Raw genomic sequence first — 26,027 nt, 5'->3', positions numbered from 1 at the left:
AAAACTTATCCTTTTAATAAGAGCATCTGCCTCTCTGACATTCCCTGTGCCCCACACCGTGCACAGCACATGGCTGGGGAGCATCATCCCGCAGCTAGTGCTGGAAGACGGATCACGATCAGTGGAGGAATCGGCAGGCAGTGCCAGTAATTCAAACCATCCTGACCGTTCAGTGAACCTGAACCTGCTGACCTTGACAGCACTAGACAGAAGCAGCCTCAGGAATCCCAACCTTTAGAGAGGCATTGGCTGGAGGATGGCTCCTGCTCTCTCCCTTTCTTTCTTTCTCTTCCTGATCACATCCAGCAGCCAAGGGGGCCCAACAGTCAATCCCCAGTGCACCAATTAGCTCCTAATTTGGCTATCTCTGCACTCCCAAGACTACATCAGTGTAACGTTAAGCATCTCTTGCTGTTCATAGATGTAAATCATTCCTATAGAGGAGTGTCTTCTTGTGCTAAAGGAAAACACTAAGCACCTTGTTCTCAGTCAGGGCCACAAAAACCCCTCCTCCCAAAATGGGAGCTGCTGCTCCTGCTGTTTGGAAGGAAAGCAGAAGCTCTTTACTTCCCGAAGTGATAGTATCAGATCCTTTAACCTTGTTTCACTGGGTCCCGGGGGAACAACAAGATCTCACCAAGCGATTAGCCCATGGGAATCTTGACTGGATAGAGGAGGGCAAGGAGGCAATTTGATTGGAGGAGAGAAAGAAATAAAAACCAGTGTGTTTAATTTTGTCACCAGACCTTGCTTTAAAAAAATGCAGTTTGTGAACATTTTATGATGCTTTCAGGACTTTCAGGACTCCAGCTATCTCTGCTGATAAAACAGCATTTTGTATTGGCCTGCAGAGGCTATTCTAAGCTCTAGGATATTGCATATGAGGGATAACTCTGTTAGTAGTAGATGGCTGGAAAGAAGAAATTACAGAAACATATTTGTATCTATCTGTTGACACACACCAGACATGTTCTGTCTTCCGTCTGTCTCCATCCATAGCTCTTTGAAGATTATTTTTCCAAGAATCAATCAGACAAAATAAAGGATGCTTTAAATAGATGTCAAATGCAATTCATGCCCATCTTAAGGCCCTTTAAAATGTCAGAGTTTTGTCAAGGGGCCTAAAAATAATGCCTAGATCCACATTTTCCTTTCACTTTTCCTTCATTCATCCAAGCATCCTACTGCTTACATCCCAACAGGTTCAAGATACAAAGGCCTCTTCCCACAGAGGTCAACAGCTACAGAAAAACACATATGAGTTCAGTGCCAGAACAGGAGCCAGATCATGGCTATCACAGTTTCCTTTTGGATGTGTACCAGGTCAGGATTTCTTTCTCTCTTTGGCCCTGCCTTTTTTTTTTTTTTTTTTATCAGAGGAGCTATTCTGTTTTAAAGCTAGGGGATCTGCATTGGAACAGATTTGTAGACATCTGATTAAACGTTAATGAGGTGATTATTATTATGAAATGTCCATCAAACCTTGAGTGCCTTCTACTCCTCTCTTAAATGATCTAGAAAAGGCTGTTATAAAGGACAGGTATACTTCTATGCCTGGTTTCCCAAATTCCCTGGTGTTCTTTTGCTTTGCCTTTTGGCATCTAGTCTGGGAAGAGGTAGGCCTTGAACAGAAGTGTTGACTTTCCAAGAAGATCAGAACTGTTCTAGAGTTTGGGAAACTTTATTAAATCCCAGCAAACAAAAAAACAATACTGCACTAGCTAATCCTCAAAGATACTTATAGCTCTTCTCTCCAGAGAAGAACCTATAATGGCCTTCATGTGACCTCATGCAGAAAGATGACAAATTATTCTACTAATGGTTTACAGTTATTATAGGAATGAGGAGTCAAAAAAATATTTTGCATGGTGATATTTCAAGCAGATTGCTACCTATTGCAAGCCTGTAGCTCTTTTATTGCATGGCATTTCACAATTATCCATCCAGTATCATATGTTGTTTATTAACCTTCCCATTCTTAAGATCTCGTTTTCTACTGAAATGTGGCTGACTCTCAGGTGGACCATGGCAGATGTTGAACAATACAGAGCATCAACTGTGAAATTTTGCTGTGCCATGTCCAAATGAAACCACAGGAGAATTAAGATATGCTGTGGGTAATCACTCAGGCTGGATTTTGTTCAGGACAGCCAGGTTAATGTCTGCACTCTTGCAAAAAATGCCATGGGAATTTTAATGACTCTGAGTGATTGGAGCCTTTGTTTTATGGCACGTCAAAAATGGCAGCTCTAAAAACACTCTGCTTGAATACTGGTTTAGTGCTGACTCAGAGGAGCTTCCAATAACATGATTCACAAGTATCTGGCTCAGGGGCAGGTACAGACTCCTTTGACTGATGAGGTTAAGGTAAAAGTGCACATGAGGGGAAACAGGAGGAATGAAAGGAAGAGAAAGTCTAGAGCAAGGGAAACAGAGGAAAGGAGACATATTAGTGGGGGACCAAGCCGATGGAACCAAGCAGTCTAAAGAGGAATTCATATTTTCTAGACTGTCTATGGTCTGGCCCAGATCTGCTGAGTCTATATGCTGGCGTCCTCTCAGTGCTCCCCGCTGGAATCTCAGGGATTCCCACAAATTGGGAGGTGGAACTGGATGGTGACAGTCCAGCTCTGGGCTCCTTGCTTTGTGTCTAGCAGTCCTGATAGCAGTGTTGATTTCCATGTCAGGCAAAGCACTGCTTGAGGAAAAAAAAAAAAATCCTCCAAGTGTGGCGGTGTCAGCGCTCGCTGTTGTTCGACAGTGTAAAATTAAATTAATAAAGCCCCCAACACAGGAAAACATAACAGGAAATTAATGGCCTTTACTGTCGCTCTGATGCAGTCATTTGCAACCCTGCTTTCCGCACCAAAGACTTCATAAATGCAAGCAGTTTCTCTAAACAAGCATAGTTAGGGCTGCATGCGATGTAATTTTTTGTGTTCCTTCTGTCCTTTGGAGCTAACAAAAGCCACCCTTTTTTATATGCTCACCAAGGGGGATCCTGCCAAGAAGTATCTCCTCAACAAACATGCTTAGGAAGATAGAGAAGAGAGTTAAGTCACACCAAAGATGCTAAGAGCATCACCTTCTCTGGTAGAGGGAAAGTGTAGCTTCTGGAGCCCTGCTTCCCTGCAGCAGCAGCTGTACCCGAGGACAGTGCACTAAAGGCAATGTTGTGGACACCACAACAGCATAAATCAGGACACTCCTTCTGATAACTTTTAGGATGTGTAAATCAGTATAACCACTGAATGCAGGAGACTTACAGATTTACACTGACCAGACGATCTGGCTCACAGTGTGAGAATGCCAGTTGCTACTCTGTCAACATAAACACAGCCAGTGTACTGAATCCTAGAGGCAGCTGCATTTCTATTTGTCTAACAGTCAAACCTAATAGTACTAGTAAGAGATACTGGACCTAGGAAACTAATACCTATGCTAAAACCCCTTACCTGCACACCCACACATGCTGTAGTACATATTGTATATACATCTGAGATGGCTGCTTGCATCCTAACATCTGGAAAGACTTGCTGGCATTTTCAGTAAGGCTGGATGTGCTGATTTTTACTATCCAACACAGACTTAGTTTCCCAGATGCTCTTGTCCAAATTTGCAATCACACACTTAGATAGAGTAGTAAATACATATGATTTTCATATGCATATACACACTCACTTCCTTAAAAGCATTTTGCATGCTCCCATGATAATCCAAGACAGATCTGAGCACACACTTCATTACACATTTGCACACACAATTCATTACATTTACATTCTCATTGAGCACTGCCATTTTTGCTCATGTAAGCCCTGCATTCAAGCTGCATTGCCCGTGCCTGCTCCATCTAGGGTACTCAGTCACACTCAACCCCTGTGTAAAAAGCACTGCTGTCAGGCATCAGCACACATCTCACCCTTCCTCAGTCAGGCACACTCACTTCCCTGCATGAGCAGCCTTCCTTACTCACCAATTCCTCAGGTGAGCTATGCCCTCATTTCGAAATGTAAGATCCATTGTTTCTGAGCCTTTCTGCTTTAAGCCTGAGCATGTAAGAAAGAATTACACACAGTCTATGTGTTGCTGACACACTTAAACTACAGAGACACGTGGACCAGCACAGTACTATCAATTAGCATACTGAAATTCAGGTTTGTGGATTCTCTTGAGGCAAACGGACACAGGAATCTGAACAATTGTGGAGTTCATGAAGGCTGATTATGATCTCCTTGAGGTGGTAATCCTCCAGTATTTATGTCCCACTATCCCTATTTCTGCAGGATACTGTACATAACCTGAACTTGTACTGTATCTTCTTTCACCATCACAGCTTAGGTGCCTGGTAACATTCCTTCTCTATGCATTCCTGAACCTTGCCAGCCCCTTCCATGCTCCATTATCTCTATTCTGCACTCACTTAGGATCCTTCCCATCTGAATTTGAGGTTCATCTTTCTCCCCACTAGGTATCACAATCAAAGCACTCAGAATTCTTGCAATACTACTACATGCTGAAACACAGAACTGACCCATCTAGAGGTGACATCTTCTTTTGCACTGTCTAAAAGATCACAAAAATTCTCCTGAAAGGAAATGTAACCCAAAATTTACAGCCTTCCTTTTCCAAACCTCTAATTAGTAGGGCAAGAAAGTTACATAGGCAAAAAGATCACCAGATTAGGACTGCCAGTCCTTGCACTTATCCTTACTGGAGGGAGTACAGTATTAATTTAATAATTACTGAGGATGCAAACAGTGTCTCTAGAAACACTGTGGCTGCTAGAATGGATCAGCTGGTGTAGATCAGGACATCAGTACCAGGCAGTCCTGGCCATCTGAAAATGTGTGACCCACTACCTCACGACAAGGTCCTTGTCCTTGGTCTCTCTCTTGTTGGGGTCAGTTCAGACACAGATGTGGGAGGTCTGCTATTCCCAGTGGGAGCTCGAGCCCAGGGTTGGAAGGCCAGCTCTCTGGAGCTGGGCTCCTTCGTGTTGCACTGAATGCAGCGCGAGCGCCCGCGCAGGGCTGGCTGCCGTGAATGACAAGCACTGGCTATCGATCGCGTTCTGAACTCGGCCCAGCCGATAGAAGGTAATTAATGACTCCATTTGCCTCAGCACCGAGGAGAACAATTGAGTTTGAAACTGCAACAACTGGCAGTGTGGGGAAAGGCCCCCCGGGATGGACAGGAAAGCTGCCTGACAGGCCCAGGCTGCGTGGAGACACAGGAACACATCAGAGGGGGAAAAAAGAGAAGAGAAATCGGAAAAAGGGAGAGAGCAGTCTTAACACAAAAGTGTGATTTGGGAAGGGGCAGCACATGTATTCACAAACGCTCAGGGAGTAGGAGAGGGCTGCTCTGAGTTAAGCACCTGGCAGGGATGGTGCAGGCAGGCTGCAATTGAGGACAGGGTCGCCTTGCTGGTGCAGAGGGACAGCATTGCAGCATCCAGCTCAGCACCACTGCATCAGACTGTTGTGCTTCCCTTGGAGCGTTTGACAATTAAATGGGTTCTGCTGTGTCACCTAGCTGGCAGTTCTCATGCCAGTCACATTTGCTTTTGTTATGACTGTGATTTTTATTGGTAAAGTTGCAAGGGCCCAGCTGAGATCAGGCAGACATGTCATAACAGCCCCTTCCCTAAAAGACAGCAGTATCTCCATGTTTGTGTGGTAGCTGCACAGCTTCTCATGATCTTCCTAGATGTTCCTGTGCCACAAAGATCTCCTTATGTCAGCAATACTTCTAAGTTATTTGTTAAGATGATCCTGAGCAAGAGTTCTGTCTGTCACTTGTAGCCACGGAAAGTAATGAATTATGCTACTTTGTGCTACTTGTACATTTTGGTGTCTTTGTGGCTTCCAGACCTGCGAATGTCTCTTTGTTTTGGAATTATTTAATGGGCATATTTCCTGTGTCAATTGTAGTCAAGGTTGTTCTGTTGTTCTTTGGCACAGCATTTCCTTGTTATCTGTCAGAATAGTTCTGTGACACCCGTGGAGCATTTCTGTGTCTTGTGTTGAGGGTTTACTCTGAACATGCGCTGTGTGTACTCCCTTGGCTGTCCCTCAGAGGAGAGATATTTCCTGTCACAAGTGCAAGGCCTGATCACATTGACAGCAATGTGTGCCTTTGTGAGGGACACAGTGACTGAGGCCGTGGTTTGCCTCTCAAGCTGTTTGTTAAGATTCTTACGATCAAAAAGAGAGGTTTCCCTTCCACTAAAAGGGAACTGGGAAAGGTGATGATGCTGCTTCCTATTGGGTACAGTTACCACAGTTACCCACATGGCATCCTCAGACTCATCCTGCAGCTGAAGTCTTCCTTTACCCCTTTGAACAGGATCCCTTCCAATAACTGCTTTCTTGGCAAATACCTGTCCCATAAGCTTTTAGCACTGTTCTCATCAGCTGAAGTGACTGTTGCCCACCACAGTGCCATTCCTCCTGGGATCTGCTAGTCATTCCCAATTCAGATTTTCCCCATAAGCCCTTTCTTCACCAGCACCTGCAGCCCTCTGATGGACTCCGTCTCTTCTCCGAAGTCCTCTCTGGTCTTTTCTGTCACCTTTGCTCATACACACACGGCTTTCAGCTCTCATACTTTGTGTATTACAATATTTGAAGCTTCTCCTGATAGTCCAGCTTCCAGAGGCATACCCTTAGATGAGAATTGCAACTTTGATCTAAAACCAGATATAAGTGTCTGGCCCTTGCAGTTTCAGGGAAAAAAATGAAAACACATCCTCTGTAGGTTTTGACACCAGAAGACAAACACAGGGACTTAAAATCATTTGGTTTTGAAGAAAATAAGACAATCTGTGACTGTGAATGTCTCAGCTTTAGCAATACAAGACATACAAATCTGTCTTTCAGTATCACCTCAGTGAAACCTTCTCTGCTTCAAAAGTAAAATATATATGCACAATTAATATAATTGCTCTGTGAAGTTTGGGATTCATGCATTCTACCATTGCTAAGCCAAATACTACTGCAAGCTGTTTGGACAAGATTAGCCTCAAGGTACCCTACAGGCCTCTGTCAAAAGTTTCCTTGCTTTTGCAGATTTTTAAAGCATAGGCTAGGGCAGAGTGGCCCATCCCCCTCCTTCTTCCCTCTCCCCTCCAGAAATTTCAACCTAAACTAAAGTATTGTCTTTCTCCTTACAACTTTTGTACCCCTCTCTATCCATTTGCTTGCTTTGATCATTCTTATTTCTTTTTTAACCCCATTCTTTACCCTTCTCTTTCCTGCATCCTTTTCTTTCATTTCCCATAGACTGTACAGATGCTGTCTCATCAGCTGGTCCTGGGTTTCCCAAATACACATACACACTTATGTGTGCACATGCACACGCACACACTCTGACACAAATAAATAAATAAATAGAAAGGTCAGTGAGCAGAGCAGCAATAACCCCTAAAACAGTACTATCAGAGGGACATGATTGATCAATTGAATTCCATAGCGGCTCAAAAATGTGGGATTAAGTAGTGTATTATACGCACAATGAGTTGAGGCATGATGTTCATTTCAAGTTCATTTCGCCAGCCCTCTGCCACCAGATCAGGCAATCAATAGGGGCAGCAGATATCATATATCACCTCTCTCCGTGCTAGGCAGAGAGCACCATAATCTCCCGCAAATTTAGAGTGACAGATTTGTCAAGATCTGAAGGGCCCCTGAATAAATGAAGGAAAAGAGATTCTTACAGCGACTCAGGAAAGCTGTGATTTCAGCTTCTTCACACAAAGGCATGGCCTGTGCACACGCAGGAGAACATGTGCACAGGGCTCCGAAGGCAGACAGAATTGCAAATACCTGTGCATGTGTGCACAAATCGGTGTAACCACTCAGGGCAACTCACTAAGGGTAAAATCTAGTTTAATGACAATCAGTGAAGGTTTTACTGTACATCAGTCCCCTCACACCAAACAAGATGTGGAGTTTAAGGCTGCCATCCTTGAAAATCAGGTATAGCCAAAATCAGCACCCACAGACAAATGCCTGGTCAGGTATGTACTGTGATGCAGAATCTAAAGAATAACAGAATAATTATCTACTGCAAAAATACCCATGTGTATTAGTGTCATGGTGTGTACAATCATACACACTCACTGACACGTGGAAAAATCCTCAAAGACAAACAGCTTCACAGGCTGCAGACAGGTTGAGGCTGATACAGAAACTTTTTTTTTTCTGAGTCTGGGCCCAGAAGTTCTGTGCTAGCTTTCTGCAGAGAAGACCAGAGTTCTAGTCTTCCTGAAATTCACCACCTGCAGAAACAGCTCAGTGTCATATAAAACATGAAAACTATACTGACCCACACAGCCTGCAGTCCAGCAAGCCTGATCCTTGCTTTGTTTTCTTAGTCAAATCTGTCATGAACTCCAGATTTCAGGAAATTGATAACTTTCTCTTGGGCAAATAAGCCTGGGGAGAGGAGAAAACTCCAGGGATCTGTGCCAGTAAACAGCCTTGCTCTGGCTTGGGGTGGAAAAGAAAGGGAGAAGAGGCTGCTTGAGGGAAGGCTGCTGGCAGGGACAAATCAATATGTAATATTTTCTATGGTCTTGTGAGTGGTACTGTACTACGCTACTGTATATAATGTACTATTGATTATATCATATCGTATAATCACCTATAAACGGATATATCTCATAGCCAGAAGGGAGCAGGCTCAGTCATAACTCTGGGCCACCAGCTGGGCATTAACTGTGCCAGGAAAATACCATCTTGGCACTATCTATGAGCTAAAAGAGGAAGCAGCAGAGTGATATTGCTCTGAATGCTGCACAGTGAATGTCACTCTAGGCTTCTGGGAGCATCATGTGTTCATGAGCACCTCATGACTGCATGGAGGAAGGAAAAGGTCTATACAGTACCCTCGACCAATTTCCTGACAGAGAGCAGATTTCTGAGGTTCACAGACTGGAGGCCACCAGGAAAGGCTTAAGTACCAGGCACATTAGTGAAAAACCAGGAAGATAATTACAGCACAAGAGGGAGAACCTGATCTTAGGTTAGTCAGGGTGATAAGGCAGTCAGACTTGTGTCTGCTGAAGTACAGTAGGTAAGGATTCAGCATGGAGAGTATGGAGGTATATCAGCATGGATGAAGGAGGGGATTATTACCAGGCACACCAAAGTTAGCCTGAGATGTGACAGCAGAAAGATACTCAGCACAGTTGGAGGAGATTATAATGAGAAGACTTGCCTGAGAGGAGATGAGGGATTATGACAGAGGAAGATTCACTTCAGCTGGGACAGGAGGTTATAACAGACAGACTCACCTTGGATATGACAGATGCTAATAGCAGGAGAGTCACTCGACATAAAAAGGGGTTATAACAGAGAAAAATGCACCTCATTTGAGTTGGGGGATAACAGAGGAAAAAAACCAAACCAAACCCAAACCCAGATAGGTGATCAAATGGTTTATCACAGGAAAAAAAATCACTTTGGATGGGGCAGGGCATTTATAACGGACTCACAGCCAAGGGGATGAGTGGGCTGTAAGAGACATGGGATGGCACAACAGAAAGAGAGAAACCCTGGAGCATGGCAGGAGGCACTGCTGTGAGATTGGACTGTGTCAGAGGGCTGCTGTAGGGATAGAGATGCACTTCCAGGGAAGCTTCTACCAGAAGACAGCTATATTCCTAGTAAGAGCAAAGTAATACAAGGAAGGCTGAATCTCAATGAGCAGGCGGGAATTTTGTAATTCCCACCTAGGTTTTCTAATACAGTAATTCATTTTGGATAAGAAGGGAAGCTGGCAGAGACAGAGATTAATTTCATTTTGGAGGGAGTTTTATAACAGAGATACGGGTCATGATAAATCACAAGCTAAACATAGGTGAATGGGACAGAAACCAACATATGTTGGATGGGACAGCTGCCCCACAGGGAGAGATTTGTCTCTGGTGGAACATGGAGTCAGAAAACAGATTTCCCTGTTATCTAAAAGGAATGAAAGGCTCATCTAGGATACGATCAGATGAAATTAGAACAGTGATAGCTGCTCATAGGACTGGGGAGCTACAACAGAGACTTGCTCCCCTCCAAACTGTAAGAGAGCATTTTTCCCATTGCAGGCTCCCTCAGTCCTCTCCACTACAGCCCATCCTCAACACACTTGTTTCTCTGTGAACTGCCTCTCCAATGGTCTTCCAGCGATGCTAATCGCTGTGCTTTGCTCCCATTTTATGCTCGGCAATGGAGATTTGGCAATTTTTAACACTGAAAATCAGCGGAACCGAAACTCATCTCTGAGCTAAGCAACATTCTCCACAGCCTCACTCATCCTGGGCAGGAGAATCCCACAGAACCCACTGGAGCAGCCTGGCCACTCCATCAGAGAGGAGGGGGCTCCTCTTGGACCCCTGCAGCCCCCTCTTCCCTCAGGAATGGCACAGCTACCTGGGTGGAGGCACAGAGCCTCCCTCTTTCCCACTCTGTCCTTGTCCTGCATCCATTACCAATCCAAGCCAGGGTGGTGCTAACTCCCTGTTTTCTCTGTCTGTGCCCTGCAGATGTATCCGAGGGCTCAGTTCCCAATGGAGATTCCCAGAGCAGCGTGGACAGTTTGCGGAAGCACCTTCGTGGCGACACTTTCACCCAGCAGCAGCTGGAAGCTTTAGATCGAGTTTTTGAGCGTCCTTCTTACCCTGACGTCTTTCAAACATCAGAGCACATCAAATCTGAGCAGGTGAGGGCCTGGCCTGGTAATGGGAACCCACAGGCACGGAGAGGATGAGGACAGGGAGATTCCCAAAATCCCTCTCCCCCTCTCTGTCCCTTGTTCTGACGCTGACCTGTTATTGCACATACCTTTTACAGCCCTGCTTATTTGTAACTGTATCACTGTGCTTATACACATGCTTTACCTCCTCTAGTAAACTTGCACACTGTGCTCTCCCTACAGCCCCATGACCACTTTTCCCTCTGCACACAGACCTGTCTGAACCTTGCCATGAACATGCCTAACCTCATCCATGTTCACTGGCAGACAGCACTGCATAGAAACTCCTGCATCCTGAGATCACACTGGTGGTCAGCGAGCCACAGGATTGGGTTTTAATGGATCATTTTCCTTCATGGCCCAAAGCTGAGACTCAACTCCTATCTCCAGCATAGTTTTCCACACTTCTGCAGCTCTGCCCACCTTTTCTTTACTCCCCTGCTCTCCCAGCCTTTTATCCCAAAAGCTGTTTGTCTTAATAAAATGAAAATCAAAAGTCTTTTTAAACCGCCCCAAGCCATAAACCAACAAAGGAAGAGAAGGAGAGGCTGGCTGTGGACTCCCTTCATCCCAGAGTCCCTGGGTTTATTACAATGAATAACCTTTATTTACTTTCATTAGACTATTAAGCACCAGCACAGTCATTTTTCCCCCTGAAACTCTGAGCAGGGCCCATAAAGCAAATCCAAAGCCTAATTGAGTTCATTTTAATTTCTCTCCGATCACAGCGAATTACTCTGGTGATAAATCAGGGGGCAGGCTCACCCCCAGTAGAAGGCCTAATTTGCAGCTAATTACAAAACTGATTTCTACAGGAAGATCAATACAAGAAGGAATTGGAAATGACTAGGCAGTCCTAGCCTAGCAGGGACAGGGGCGGGGAGGGGGCAGCATGCGTGGAACCTGCTGGAGGAGGGGAAGATGTGGGGAGGGGGCTGGGGAAGTGCATGGAAAAAAACAGAGGAGAAAGAGCAGAAAATCAGTTTTAATTTAACGTAATATTAATCAGAGCAACTTTTCCTGCTGTTTTGTAGCCTTCCTGGTTTCTCCAGCTCCCGCGTCTGGTCTGGAGGCTGCCACAATAAAAAGGCAATTACCAGAGCCTTTCGGACAGGACACCCTTTCAGATTCAATGGCTCTCCCCCTCCCACCCTTCTGTTAGCCATGTGGCTCCCCCCTCCCCAATTTCATACCCCAATGCACAGAGTGACAGAGGCAGGGGATGAGGCTTCTTTGTTTTTAAAAAGCTAGGACAGAGGTAACAGTGGAGGGGAGACAGGCGACCCAGGCAGAGACCCTGGCAACAGTGAGCCAACACTGGCTGCTTCCTACAGCCTGCCTGTCCTAGTCATGTCATTGTAGTCCTGTGCCCCAGCTGTCCTTGTCACCAGGGCAAACACCTCCCATCTCCACTCAGCCAAGAGGAGGGGATGTGGATTTCCCTTTTCTTTTCCCATGGGCTGGCACAGACAGCCATCCCCATCCCCACAGCACCAAAGGAGGGCTCAGCCATACCACAAGGTAACAGGCCAGATCCCTCACCTCTCTTTCCCTTCACAGCATCAAGCAGGCAGGTGGGATAGTTCATCCTAGGATACCCCCTCCTCATCCCCCTCAACCTTCTTGTCACTTTACCTTCTCCATTTCCTCCTCCTCCTCCTCCTCTTCCATCTGTGCAAGGGTTTGCATCTCTCCTCTTCCTCCCCCCCATCTGTACACCCTTCCCTTTCTCCCAACACATCAATAGCGAGCTGTCTTTCTCCTCTCTTCCCCAGGGTAATGAGTACTCCCTCCCAGCTCTGACCCCTGGTCTCGATGAAGTCAAATCAAGTCTATCCACCTCTGCTAACCCAGACCTGGGGACAAATGTGTCAGGACCCCAGACGTACCCTGTGGTGACCGGTAAGCTGCCTGACCAAACAGCAGAACCAAGCTTTTTATTTATTTCCCTCATCACCATTAGCTTCTGCTTTTTCTGCTAATGCAAGATACCCCTCTGTGGCAAACAAGGAAAGAGACAGAAAGACTGTTGAGAACATAAGGGTTCAATAGAAGTTTGAAATTCAGAGTGTTGGCAGTTTTGGGTACACTTAGATGTGTCCAGGTGTGACTCAAAGACAGGCAAACCCAGAAATGAATCACAAACTTGTGTGCCCAGATGGGGCTTAAGGTTGGGATGTTGGTGGAGAACAAATATATCCGAATGTGCACTGTGATTTTTTTTCCTTTGTATCTGAGAACAAGGGGGTCATGGCTTACCCATGATCTCCACTTGGTTTCCTTTTGGAGAAATAATAGTTTAAGTTTTATTCAACCCTGGCACTTGGAAGGGGCATTTGCAAATTAAAAACTGAGATTTGCTGAACTGCAACTGCTAAACTCCCTCCTCCTTAAGTCCATGAGTCTCTTAGGAAAGCCGGCAAACATTTTTTTTCACAGCCCTTCCTCACGTGTGGGCACATTAAACTCAGGTGTGTTCCTGTGAGAGTAGAAACTATGAGCCAACACATGAAAGCAGACAAATTAGGATGCAGAGAAATAGGAGGCAACCCCTGTAGCAGATGCTTCACTGAAACTTCCTTTTTGCTGGTGGCACACGCAGAACCTGAGTGGCACAGGTTGGCCTAGGGCCACAGGTCACTCCCACACTGTCCTGATACTGGTGTAGGCTGCCTGTCCTGCGTGTGTTTAGAGCTGTTAGGAAATGGTGTCACAGCCCATCTTCTCGAGGCCTTGGTTGCTATTGGTGGCTGCTCACACAGCTACCAGACTTGCACATCTCCTCCTGGGTAGCTAAAGTGGCTGCAAGGCTCAAGTGACTTGCCCCTGTTTGGTGTATCCCCCTTTCTCAACAACTTTTGTAGCACCTCTAGAAACCTCGTGGTAGAAGTTGAGAAACAACTCATGACAAAGAGGTCTAAGTTGTGTTAGTAAGGGAAGAAGCTTCTTGTCCCTTGACCAAAAAGTTGTCCTCTGATGGCACAGAATCAAGAGCACTGGAGTATGTATCTCAATTTTTTCTTACAGAAGCCCCAGCTAATAGCCCCTGATGTCAGGGCAGCTCATGGCTGAGGCAGGCAGTCATTGCTTGACCAGCAAACACTGAGTAAAGGCATATTGTTGCATGCAACTTTTGGCTACTAAGAACTTTGGGATCATGCAGGATTAGTAACAGTTAACTCAAACACAGAGGACATCCAGCGTGTCTGCAAAATCTCATGGAGACCATGGGAGATGAACTATATTATTCAGGAAATGTTTAGAAACTGTGACATCCCAGACCTGTTTCATGGCTTTTACAGCTATCAGGCTTGATTCAGAATCCTTGTAGCCATGCAATTTCTTAGCCAACCAGAAAAAAAAAAAAGGCTTAGCTGTGGCAAAAGTGTCCAACCTTTCTTTGTATTTGCAAAACTCAGCTGTCATTCATCTACTATTTAGCAGATCCACATCTCTTACAGGAAATATCTTCTCATCTTTGAGGGACAAAGCCAGTAGCAGAGCAAGGCAAATCCCCACAGCTAAATGTAAAGGTGATGTGTCTACAATCAGAGTTTAAAATTCAAAGAGACCATGAAAATAGTTCTTTTTAGTCCTTTTGCCTACGTGAAGATGGTGCATTCTAGCTTGTCAATGTGAGAGGAGGCTTCCTGAAGGCTGGGACACTACACAAACCTTGGACTTGACTCTCACAAGAACACAGCAGGAGACAGATTTGGTCTCACAGAAGAGACTGTAGGCTGAGGAAAAAAATTTTCTTCATGTCCCTCCCACCCTGTGTTACCCCTACTCTGTTCCCTGCCACACTCCCAGCTCAGCTTGAGAACGTCCCCATCTGATCCATCTGGATCCAAGAGTGAGAAAAGTTCATTTCAGACCCAGCTTGACATTCCCAGGTGGCAACTTAGCACTAACATCTCAATCTGTATGCAACATTTCAATCAGTGCAGAGTAACAAAAGCTGAACTATTAGCACTGGGAGCTGTTCACTGGTGGTAATGATGGAGAAATTCAGAAACTGGAAATTAAAAGGGGAAGAAAAAGCCCCACAACAACCTGAAAGGCATCAGGGGAAGAGGGGCGGAGAATTTTTCCTGTACACTTAGGCCAGGATCCAATGTTTGGATTAATGGTGCCATTACCCAAGAAAGGACTTCAGATAATGCTCATTCTTAAAATGTTTTTGCTGGCAATTAAATGGTTGCAGGTATTGATCTTCATTGATCTGATGTTCTCAATTTGCATAATCTATTAAAGATGAATGATTCATTGTATGTTTGCTATGGGGCTGGGCAATGCTTTCAGGAAGGACCAGAGATGTGAGGAACTCTGTCCTGCTTCCTGATCTACCCCAGCTACGAAATTAAGGAAGAAGCATGTAGATTTCTTTAGTATCACCCAGCTCCTGCTCCCAGGAAGGGATATTGGAGTAGTAGTGAGTATTGAATTGCTGGCTGCCTCTTTTGCTGCTATGGTATCATCCTTGAAACGCCTCACAAAACGCCCAGGGCAGTCTGTGAATTCAGGTGATACCTGACACAAATGCGAAACAAACCTACCCATTCAGGGTACAAATTCTGTGTGGAGTCACTTCACAATGTGAGATTTGGAGCTTCAGTCTACAAGGAAGTCTCCCCAGCTTAATCTTCCCAGAGAGAAAACTGTATCACTAGGCCTGCCTTTCCGAACCATAGCTATATGATGACAGATCATGCAGTCTTCAGAAAGTCTTCCTTTCTGAAGACTTCAGAGAAGGTCCTTCTCTCTGGCTCACGAGTAGCTGTCCTCAGCAAGCTGTCCTCAGCTCACACCATTCTGAGACTACAGCCCTCCAAAAGCCATCAAACCCTCAACAATCTGTCACTACCTAAGACTGTGAATTGTAGTGAGATAGTTAAGGAATGGTGTTGCTGAAGTCCCTTTATCTGTCTGGGAGCTTCTTGGAACTGAAGAGCTGGAAATGCTGCAGAACAGGCAGCCACCTCTTCAACAGGCCAGAAGGCCTTCCCCAAAGTCCTGGGCATCTATTCAAAGACACAGCTTAGCACCACAGCTATGTACAGCCCAGCTTTGCCTAGTACTGCCAATGTCAAACACTCCCTTTCACACAATTATTGTACTAACACATTTTAGATGGCTCATTTATTACTCAAATCTCTGAAAGAAGTAAACAAAACCATTTTTTTACTATGCAGCAAGCAGGTCATCCTTATCTCTCCCTATTAAGTATGTTCAAGGAATGTCCATGATTGAGTTGTCACTTAGGGACTTGCTGGACACTAGGCTAGGAAACCTACCCTGTTGTCCTTCATATGGAACAGACAATGCACAAATTTTCAACTGCCCTGTGAAGATTCAGAGAGAGAAAAAAGTTCATGGATTTTACTTTCCTCCACACCTCCCCTCTCTGGCACACAATCAGGGTTTTTTTCAGTTTATTTTTTTTTAAATTCATATATGAATGTATAAAAAAAAAATGGAATTACTGACAAAAAAGGATACTTGCTATACTTGAAAGACAAAGTAGTATTCAAACAGAATCTGATTCTCAGGAAAGCTGTGATGCTAATCATGGGGAAATCACTGGCTAGACATTTGGAAAGATTTTCTGAAATGCTAAACAATCCTTTGAGAACTTTAGCCTCCTGCAAGGTGAAAAGATGCTATTTCCTTCATTTCAGATTAGCGAGTGAATTGAAGAGAATTTTGTTCAGTTCGATAACATGGTCATTTAAAATGAAGGAACAAACTCAGATTTCAAAAAGCAGGAACATTTTTTTCCTCAAATTAAGTGGATTAGAGTTGGTATGAAAGGATGAAATCTATTCTTTTAAAAATAGGATTCTTAAACCAATCAAAATTCTTCCTTATAAGTATCCTTTCTTCCAGTTAATAAAGAATTTTTTAATGCAAAACCTGCTTAGAAAAGCTTGATTTTTCTGTTCTAGTATATTTAGGAAGTCAGGGAACTTATGGTCATTTTATTTAATTAGCATGAATAATTACAAATACTGTTTTTAATTTAATTCTAATTTCCATGCAAATATAACTTGACACAGATAACAAGTAAAAAGTTAATAATCTAATAAAATAATAACATGGACTCATCGTTCACTATTTTGCCATGTAATAACATATGAAGACAAATTATATTAAACAACATAATTGCTTAAATAAACGTGCACATGATACAGTTCATCTACTTAGCAAAAACTGAAATAACTATGTTTAGGGTGAATTTTGTATTTGTCAAAATATTTGTTACCTCCCATAAAATTCAAGCTTGTAGCAAAGAGCCCCACAGTGGAAATGCAAAACAAGTTGATCCAGTTTGGTGTTTTAAATCATGACTGAAACTGACCATTACATTCAGTTGTACTTATAATGTTACAGTGAGAGGGGAAGTATTTCCTTCCCCTTTTCCTTGTTTGTACTGGTGAAAAATTCCTGTCTTACTCCAGTCTACTTTAGCCTCTGATATCAGCAAACAATGGCCCTGGTCAGGGCTGGACTCCTCTGGCTTAAAAAATTCAGTGTTTATCAAACTGCTGGGGGGCCCAAGTTGGCTTTGGTGATGGCAGATGCCAGATGCTGACCCTGCTCAGCAGCCCAGCAGCATGGCTGCAGCCACCATCACTCAAACAGCCTCTTGGGCACAGCTCTGGGTGCTCCAATGCCCTGAAAAAGGAATATGATAATCATTCATGCATCTGCTACTAGGTTGTTGCCTCCCTAAAACAAAGGTAGTATTTTCTGTGAGCAAGCCTCTCATATTGAAGATGAGGAACTGGCAAAAGCAGAAGTCCACAGAACCTCCAAGTTTAATCAATCATTTCCCCTCTTTAAGAAGAGATAGCATCTTCTTATCTAGTCAAGGAGTTTGTAAAAGCAAAAGGTGTTACTATTCTTCTCTGGGACCAAATGGCTGAGAGTGATAGATGGTCAGATGAATGATTCCTGAAACAGCCAGGAATGGGGGTGAAGGGGAAGGAATCACATAAACTATTTATATGCATTCAGTGGAATTTTCACTGACAGTAACTTTATGATGCTGAAGAAAGCAGCTGATGGGCTTTAAAGGCATATTCAACTGAAGAACACAGAATTGGATGGGCCTAAAAGAAATAATATCTTTGCTTTCCTTAATTTAGCATTTAAATGGACAATAGCAGTGAGTGAAAATAATGTCATATAATGACAATAGCAGTGAATTGGCATTGCCAGTCCAATTTTCTTCAGCAAGAGGCAGCATGCAGGCTGCCACACTCTGTGCTGCTGGACAAAAGGGGACTTTTTTAGAGAAAATAATTGCATTATATTGTCTTTCCAGTAATTCAAGTTTTGCCTTTTCTTCTGAGGTTAAATGAAGGATCCAATGAGTACAATTTTGATAAAAATTCTTGCGATGTATACATTTGCCCAGTGTAGCAAAGAGTGTGCTTTATACCTGAGTTAAGCAGACATAAATAACTTTTGGTGTCCATCAACTGTACTGAATTTAATCAGGCACACTTTTTGTACAACCAAAATTGCCCACTGCAGTCTTTCAGAGAAATTGAGAGCTTAGAGTAATCTTTGTCCCATCTTTTTAAGTTTACCACTGCTGTGGGCTACCAAGGAATATCTATCCTATCTTGTGATTAGTAAAATACCATTATGATGAAACCTTGGAGTTACCTATAATGAGGACTGCATGAAAAACTAACAAGTTTTGCATTACCCAGTATATATTTCAAAAGCATCTTAAGAGGCAACACTTAAGTTGCAAAACAAGAAGGAGTAAGCACATGCTACATTTCAAGACAGGCAGAACTTGCCAAATCCAATGGGCTGCGACTCAAGAAAGGGGACAACATAAACTCCACTGAACTTCCCTGTTTGTCAAGTGCACAAGTTGCATGCACATCTTTCTCCCCTGCAGCCTGGACTTCAAAGCATATCTTCCCTCTTCAGCTCCATCCTTAAACAAACGTACTGAGAGCCACATGAAATAGACTCCAGAAGAGTTCCCAAGTGATTAATTAGTGTCCATGTAGCTTCAAAGATTAAGTCCAGATCATAGGTCTACTGTGGAAGCTCCATGTTTTACTCTATATGAAGGGTATAAAATTTTCTCTTCAAAGTAATATACAGAGTTAGCAGGTCAGTTTACTTGGAAAGCAGCAGTTGATCAGATCAGACATAAAATCTAGATTTATAGCATTCAGTTTAATGAAAAAAATACAGAAAATACATTACAAAATTTGATGTGGGATGTGATGTCACAACAGTGTTGACTCTTAGGGGAAAGCAGCCCAAAGTTGTTAAGAGCATGGATGAATGTGTGCACAAACAGGAAAAAAAACCTGAACAGACAAGGCATACTCTCCAGTCAGTAGGAAGACACGGAAGGTATAACGAGAAGCAGGTTAATCTTGGCACACCCGTAAGTTCTTCTAGCAAAGGTCTGTTATGATCAGAGAAGAGAAAAAACAGAGGACAGTATTTATTTTATGTGCAATTTGAAAAAGGCTCTTGCAACATAAAACCTACAAAACTAAGAATAGAAAAAGTGGTTATTCTGATATGACAGCAAGCAAAAGCAAACAATATGCTATGTGAGTCCTGTCTGGTCTTTTGTATGGCTTTTGGAATTGGAGGCAAGATCAACACAAGGAAGAAAGTGATGTAACTTCACTGTCAATAGCGTAAACTTACCACTCTATGAGTTCTGAGGACCCAGACCCATTCTGTTTACCACAATGAAACTTTTCTAAGGAATAGAGAACACAAATACAGAAAAAGATGTTTCAGTGGTGAGTGCAAGGATAGAATTCAAAACATATGAGATAAGATTCAGCTTTGGCACAGGGTTCCTACACAAACTTGAGTATTCTTCTCTGGCCTCAGTTCTTCATAGATAAAAGAGTGATCCCTAAGCAATGCTGTAAGGAGATGTGTTGTAAAGGGTGGGGCACTGGAGTCATACAAATATTTGATAGAGACCTCAGGAAACATTGTCAAGATGGTAAGCAGGGTTGAGTGGGTGTGTAAGAGCTATCCCTCACGCATGGATGTGCCATCTTGGTAATCTTTGTGTACTATAAAGAAAAGGAGCACTGAATGCAGATAGCTTATCCTCCAGGAAACCAGCAATGAAAAACAAGCAGCTTATGTAGTCCTGCAACCAACCCCCACCCCACTTCCCTTCCCTTCAGCAGGAGAGAGCATGATAAAAGCTGAGTCGCCATTGGAACCCAAAGCTGTGAATCTTCCTCTCACTCTGTCTGGCCAAAATCCCTTCATTCACAGTAGGAATCTAGCCTGGAGATCACCAGTTCTTGCTCTCCACCAAAATAACTGAGGAGAGGGTTAGAATGGAAGAAAAACAACCATAACTCAGAAAACACAATCAGAAAGAGAGGAGCAGGTGATTCACAAAATGTTGTCCTCTGCTATGTTTCCAGCTATATCCCTACTCTGCTGACCTTCAAGTTTCCCCCACCATGACAGTGGGTGATATTTTTTTTTGCCACCTATAAACAAGGATACTGTTCACCTTTTAGAAGAATAAAGGAGACTGGGGCAGGAATAGATGCTGCTGCTATGGAAAGGGGTTGCAAACTCATTACACTCCCCTCCCATTTGATTACACATTGGTATTCCAGCCTTAGGAGAAAGATATACCTCGGGATTTGCTGAAGGAGCCTTACTAAGAAACACTCCCAACAAAACATAGACAAGCCAAAATTGCACTGCTCCACATCTTGCTGGCAGTAGTGGGACTTGGGATAGGCAGGGGCAAGTTCTCCATCACAAATATGAAAGAATTAGAGAATGGAGAAAATCAAAATTGAAAACATAAAAGATGCAGCTGAAGTTTGAAGTGGTTAAAATGAAAAATGAGACTGTGCCATTCACAGGTGGATAGATAGATCAATCAATTGATTTCGTATACAGTGACATGCTTTGGAGCTATAATTCACTGCTGGGGCAATTATTCCAGCATAGCAGTGGCAGGAGTTATACCAGAGACAGAATTCAGTTGCTTTTAGTCAGTGGAGAGTTGGACAACAAGAGTAAAAAATGGTAAATGCCATCCATCAGTAAAGATACATGGGATATAAATTATGTCTGTGCAGTTGTAGTGTGTAGAGGGAAAGACAGACAGATAAATAGACACATATAAGTCTGAGTTTTGGTTGTGCAATCATTCGCTGTCTGACCCTATCCTTGCCTCCTTTCCACTATTAGAGAGAAGAGTGTTTAGCATTATTGTGTTCAAGTCTCTTTGCCATGTTACTGCTAAGTTCTTTATCCCCCCACACACTGAGTAAGTGGCAATGGCTCTGGAAGGTGCGAGGAATTTTTCTTCATAAGCCTTGATGTGTTCAAGAGAGGGCTGGGCTCATCTCTGCTGTGAGTCTGACAGGGGTTTTAACAGCGTCACAACATTGGGACAAATAGCTCCTGGTCCCTTAACCCTTCCCAGCTTTGCAAGGCAAGGCCTAGCACTGTTGTTCCCATTGCAAGGGCTTTACACAGTCTTTCAGGCTGAAATCCTCTCTGTGGTGGCTGGGCAGAGCGGAAATCCAGGGGCTGGATCAGATTGGCCTAATGCTACAGCAGCTTAAGCGGTCTGTTTTACCAGAGATTATGGTTTCACTTACACAGAGCGCCTGAAAAATGCTGTGGTTTAGGAAGGATTATAGCTGAAAATTCCATGCTTTAAAAGAGAAATAAAGCAGGGGAGGGACTAGGAAACCAAACGTGCCTGGGGGCTGTGCAAACAGGATTAACCCCTGCCCATAGCACCTCTTGCTTCTGCCCACCCACGCTTCCACGTCCACCTTATTCTCTGCCCTTTCGTCCTCAGCAGCTCCCCACACCTGCTGTCTCTTGTATAATAGAGTTGAAATAGGAGTATGGAAAATGCCCAGGACTGAAGTGTCCCCAGTTTATTTATGTATCACTGTCAAATGACTTCCTTGAAAAATATCCCTTCACTCACAGCCTGTGAAAGCCCAGGGAACTTTTGGGCCTCTGCCTGCAGATAGGTCTATTCATCCAAATTATCTTGTATCAACATTATTTGGATAAAGGCTTCAAGCACTCCCAGAATGCTGGTGGTGACTCTTCCTATTTAGTCTGAAAGTAAATCTGTGCATTCCTTGCCTTGCAGAGGACAGAGGATGCAGGAGAAAAATAGCCTGGGAAGTCCCTGATCTACAGAGACTGGCTCTGGCACATGAAGGCTCACTAGTGGGACAGTAGGACAGTATATCCTTGTAAAAGGCAGAAGCTGCGTGCTGATGGGCTGCCTACTCTGGGGACTTTAATTAAGTCTTAACCAAAATCCAGATCTCCAACTTCCGTTCCCCATATCCTCCACAAAAGGTCCTTGCCAAACAGAGCTTCGCAGCAAAAAGGGAAAAGAAATTACAATCCTCACTTAGCATACCAGTGATTTCACTTAATAAACTAAGTGAAGAGGAAGTGTATCCCTCTTGGCCAGGACTGATCCTTCCCAATTAATTGAAACATGAGCATATGTCTTTGCTGCAAAGAAGCCTTGGTGATGAGAGACTTTGCTGGCCACCCATGTTAGAAGTACTTTGAGTACAACACAGATGGCAAACTATCATTTTTGCCAGGTAGCAAATCTTTAGGAAACAAATATCTCAGGCATTCACAGCATTCACAGAGAGAAATTGCCCAGCCCTTTATTGTCTATAGCCTTGCAACAAGGTGCCTAAAGTTAATTACGCCAGTTTTACATTAATGAAGTCAGATTTATGACTTAATCATATGTCACATTTCTATTTCTCTGTATAAATCAAAACCACCAGAACTAACTTATTTCATAGGCCATTGGCAATAGTTGCCATCACAGCAGAGAGATGGCTTTCATTTAGTGGCTTGAATTTATTTACCTGAGGATGGACAGTTTGCTAGATAATTTGGATTGGATCTGATCACATCACCCATGCTTTGCTTTCAGGTGTCCAAATACAGGACTCTATTACTGCTGACCCAACAGCAGTGGGTGTTCTGGAGTACCCATGCTTTAGGTCACAGAGTTCTCAAATTCCCAAACATCCTACTTGGCAGCCAAGTTAGGAACAGTGGCAAAGCTCAATCTATTGTGCCTGTGAAAACCTGCACATCAGAAATAGAAGCCCAATGTAAACAACAATGAAAATCAGACCTTTTACAAGTCCCCCACATTTCCTCTCTTCCATTATGTCTCTCTGTCAAGGTATCTATCTGGCAAAACTACACTCTGGGAACAATCAGAGTCAGCCCTGATTGTTTTTATGGTTAAATCTCCAAAATGTGCCACTGTGAACAAGATCAACTGATTGATCCATCTGTCTATCCACCTATTAATTGCACAGTCCCATTTGTATTTTAGACTCAAACTCCAGCTATACCATTTTTGTCAAGATTTTATGAAATTTGGGTAGAGAAGCTTTGGCCATTACACCCAGCAATCTGTTTAATAGATGCTTATAGCAAGGCTATTCTCCTGAGGAAGGTTATCTTGGATTTGAAGAGAAAAAGTGGTGCAATTCTTTGGGCCAAACTGTGTAAGTGTAGTGTCTTCATATGCCCTTGGCCAGCAAGAAAAAGCAGCAGGAAAGGGAGCACAAAAGCTTCAGAGCATTCTTCTTCCCAATCCTGTGCTTGTTCCTGTCCTCCCTCTCCTGCATGTTCCCTCCCTCACCTCTCCTCTTCTTGCCTCCCATTCCTCCCCTCTGCCACTGCACTCCATTCCCCTCATCTCCTGCTGCTCTGCAGAGGCATTCCTGCAGTCCGAACCTAGCCCCCAGGCACATTTACTGCTGTTGTCTCAGCACTGCCTCCTCTGATCTACTCCTAGCCTTTTTATTTTTATTTTTGTTTTAAAATTAATTTCCCTGTAGATTTTAACCACTCCATTTTCATTTACCCATTTTGTTCTTCCTCTCCTCCCTTCCCCACCCTCCTCTTCCTTCCCCTGTTCCCTTTGTCTGTCTGTGTCCATCCCTTACCCTACCACAGAAAACCTCTCCTCTCCCCTCAGTATAAAGCAAGAGCCTCATGGAGCCTCTCTCACCCCTTTCACCCCCACCACGCCGGTCGGCTCTGGGCAGGCTGATCTTCAGCCCTTCCACATGGCCCTTTCAGACGATGCGTCCACGCCTTGCTACAGTGCCTTCCTTCATCATGGTGCCCACTTTGGGCAGTCCAGCAGCCAGCCTCTGATAGCAGGTAACCGGCCTTGGCCACAAACTGAGTGGGGATGCTGTAGGCAAGGGGTTCAGTTTCGTCTGATGGGGAGGCAAATAAATGCTGCAAGCTCTTTGAGTGCAAGTGGGAACGAGAGCAACCATGTGCCAGGTCTGCATCTGCAGTGTGTGTTCACAGCTCCATGAAGAATCAAAAAGTTTTCATGCCTGTCCTGCATTTTTAGAATAAAATGAGAAAAGAAGCTGTAACTACCTAGAAGTGACTGGATGTTCTGGCTGGATTGGGTTTGGTACTTAGTATAGAAACATGCATACAGCAATATCCTGTGTTGACTCAATAGCCATAATGTCCCTGAGTACTGCAGGCACAGAATACAGTGTGCTAGCCTAAGGCAGATGACAGCAGCGTAAAGATCCCAGCCAGCTCTAGGCCTGCCTGGGGTGTTCAGCATGGGTTGCAGCTACTAAGTCAGACAGACACAGGCAGTTGGTGAGCACTGCAATAGCTGTGCTGTGAGCAGTATTTGAGTCACCTGGTTTGGGAGTGTCAGTGTCTTCACACATCAGACCAAGCAGTTAAGAAACCCAGCATCATGTCTGAATGTCAAGACCAGGAAGGATGTGTGAAAGGCTATGTTTTACATCCAAAGGAACACAGAGCTGAGGTAGATGGCCTTTAAGGGAAGAGCAGAAGTGAAGAAATAGGTTGCAGAAGATGGCAGCATTTATGAGCAGCAGGCAGGAGGTAAAGATGAGGAGAAAAGTCAAGTTTCAGGTAGATACTAAGGGAAACCCCTGAGCAAGGCGACAGACACAACACTGCTGCATAATCTCAGGGGTGACTCAGGTGAAATAGTGGGTATCGTCTTGGGTGACCACTGACTATTTTTCAAAGGATGTAATCTGGGCTTTTTCAGAACAGACAAGTCTTAGTGCAGACCATACTAATATTCAAGAAACATATCTTCTTCCTAACACTCAAGAAACGTATCTTGCTTCTACCTCCTTCATGTTCCTATATTATATTTCTCTTTTGACTTAATATCCTTCCTTTGTCTTGTCATGTGAGATTTCCATTTCTAAACCTCCACGTAGGAAAACAGCAAGTAACAGCAGAGAAAGCTTGTGATCATTAGACCATCTTGCTCCTACCTTACTGCAGCCACTAAGAGCCTCTGAGTTCTGGGCACTTCCTAAGCCAAGAAGTGGTTCCAACAGTAGAGATATCTGGGGATACTGTTATATACGACCATCTTCTAGCCTAGAAGGCACTGTGTTTCCTGAGAGGCACATGCCTTAAGACTCTTATAGGGAATTAGACATGGGACAAAGCGTTCAAAAGCACAAACAATGCCACAGTGATTCAGGTGCTGTTCCTCACTCAGAAAGTTCTTGCAGGAAGAAGAATGGCTGCAGCTGGAAGCATGTTATGAGCTAGCTTTGCCATAGCCCTGCAGTACAAGAATTTAATAATCCTGTGTACCTGTTTGCAATGGAAGGAGCCTGTTTGTATGTAACAGCATTTTAAGAGTTTCTCTGTGGGACTCTTACTGATGTTACTGATGCAGTACTTGCTCATTATCTTCTTTTTTCAAGACTGGGATTCTGACAAATGATCACTTCCCAACAATTTTGCCATGTTCAGTCTTGAACATCAACCTCTGTGTGCTCATGTCTGTATAAAAACACAGGGGCATATGTGCACACATCAAGTAGCAGAGTGAGTGTATATGTGATCCCACCTGAATGAAAGTGTCAAAATGAATTCATTTTGCCTGCAGCTAGATAATGTTATCTCTGACTTTTCAGTGACACTGTTTTCTTACTCATCACTTGTTATTTCTCAGCTTAGTCAATAAATGAAACTAAAAGAACAAGAATTTTAAGCATAAAAGTTCCTTGCCTTAAACCAAAGTGAGAAAAAAATTACTACATCTACTAGGTGTTATTCATATGGTTTAACATACAGCTACAAGTCACTAAAGGAACGATGGTGATAAAAGAGTAAAAGAGTTCCGAATATTAATCCCTGAGACATTATGTATTGATTTTTAACAGTACTGGGAG

At 43.7% G+C, this 26,027-nt stretch overlaps 1 protein-coding gene across 6 annotated transcripts in view; it reads left to right on the top strand.

Annotated features, from left to right (window-relative positions):
* The window catches only part of PAX2 (paired box 2), an 82,548-nt gene that overhangs the window by 46,834 nt on the left and 9,687 nt on the right, over positions 1 to 26,027 (top strand). For 5 of the 6 annotated variants that reach the window (XM_041415414.1, XM_041415415.1, XM_041415419.1 and 2 more), the window contains 2 exons: positions 10,541 to 10,716; positions 12,525 to 12,651. In XM_041415414.1, coding sequence (XP_041271348.1) covers positions 10,541 to 10,716; positions 12,525 to 12,651 — 303 coding nt within the window. The remainder of the gene's footprint in view (positions 1 to 10,540; positions 10,717 to 12,524; positions 12,652 to 26,027) is intronic. The other variant, XM_041415420.1, reaches the window with a different exon arrangement.

Source organism: Onychostruthus taczanowskii, unplaced genomic scaffold, assembly GCF_017590055.1.
Source record: "Onychostruthus taczanowskii isolate IOZ18803 unplaced genomic scaffold, ASM1759005v1 scaffold5, whole genome shotgun sequence".
Classification (NCBI taxonomy): Eukaryota; Metazoa; Chordata; class Aves; order Passeriformes; family Passeridae; genus Onychostruthus; species Onychostruthus taczanowskii.
Note: the sequence above shows the minus strand (reverse complement) of the source record. Positions and strands in the feature narration are given on the sequence as shown.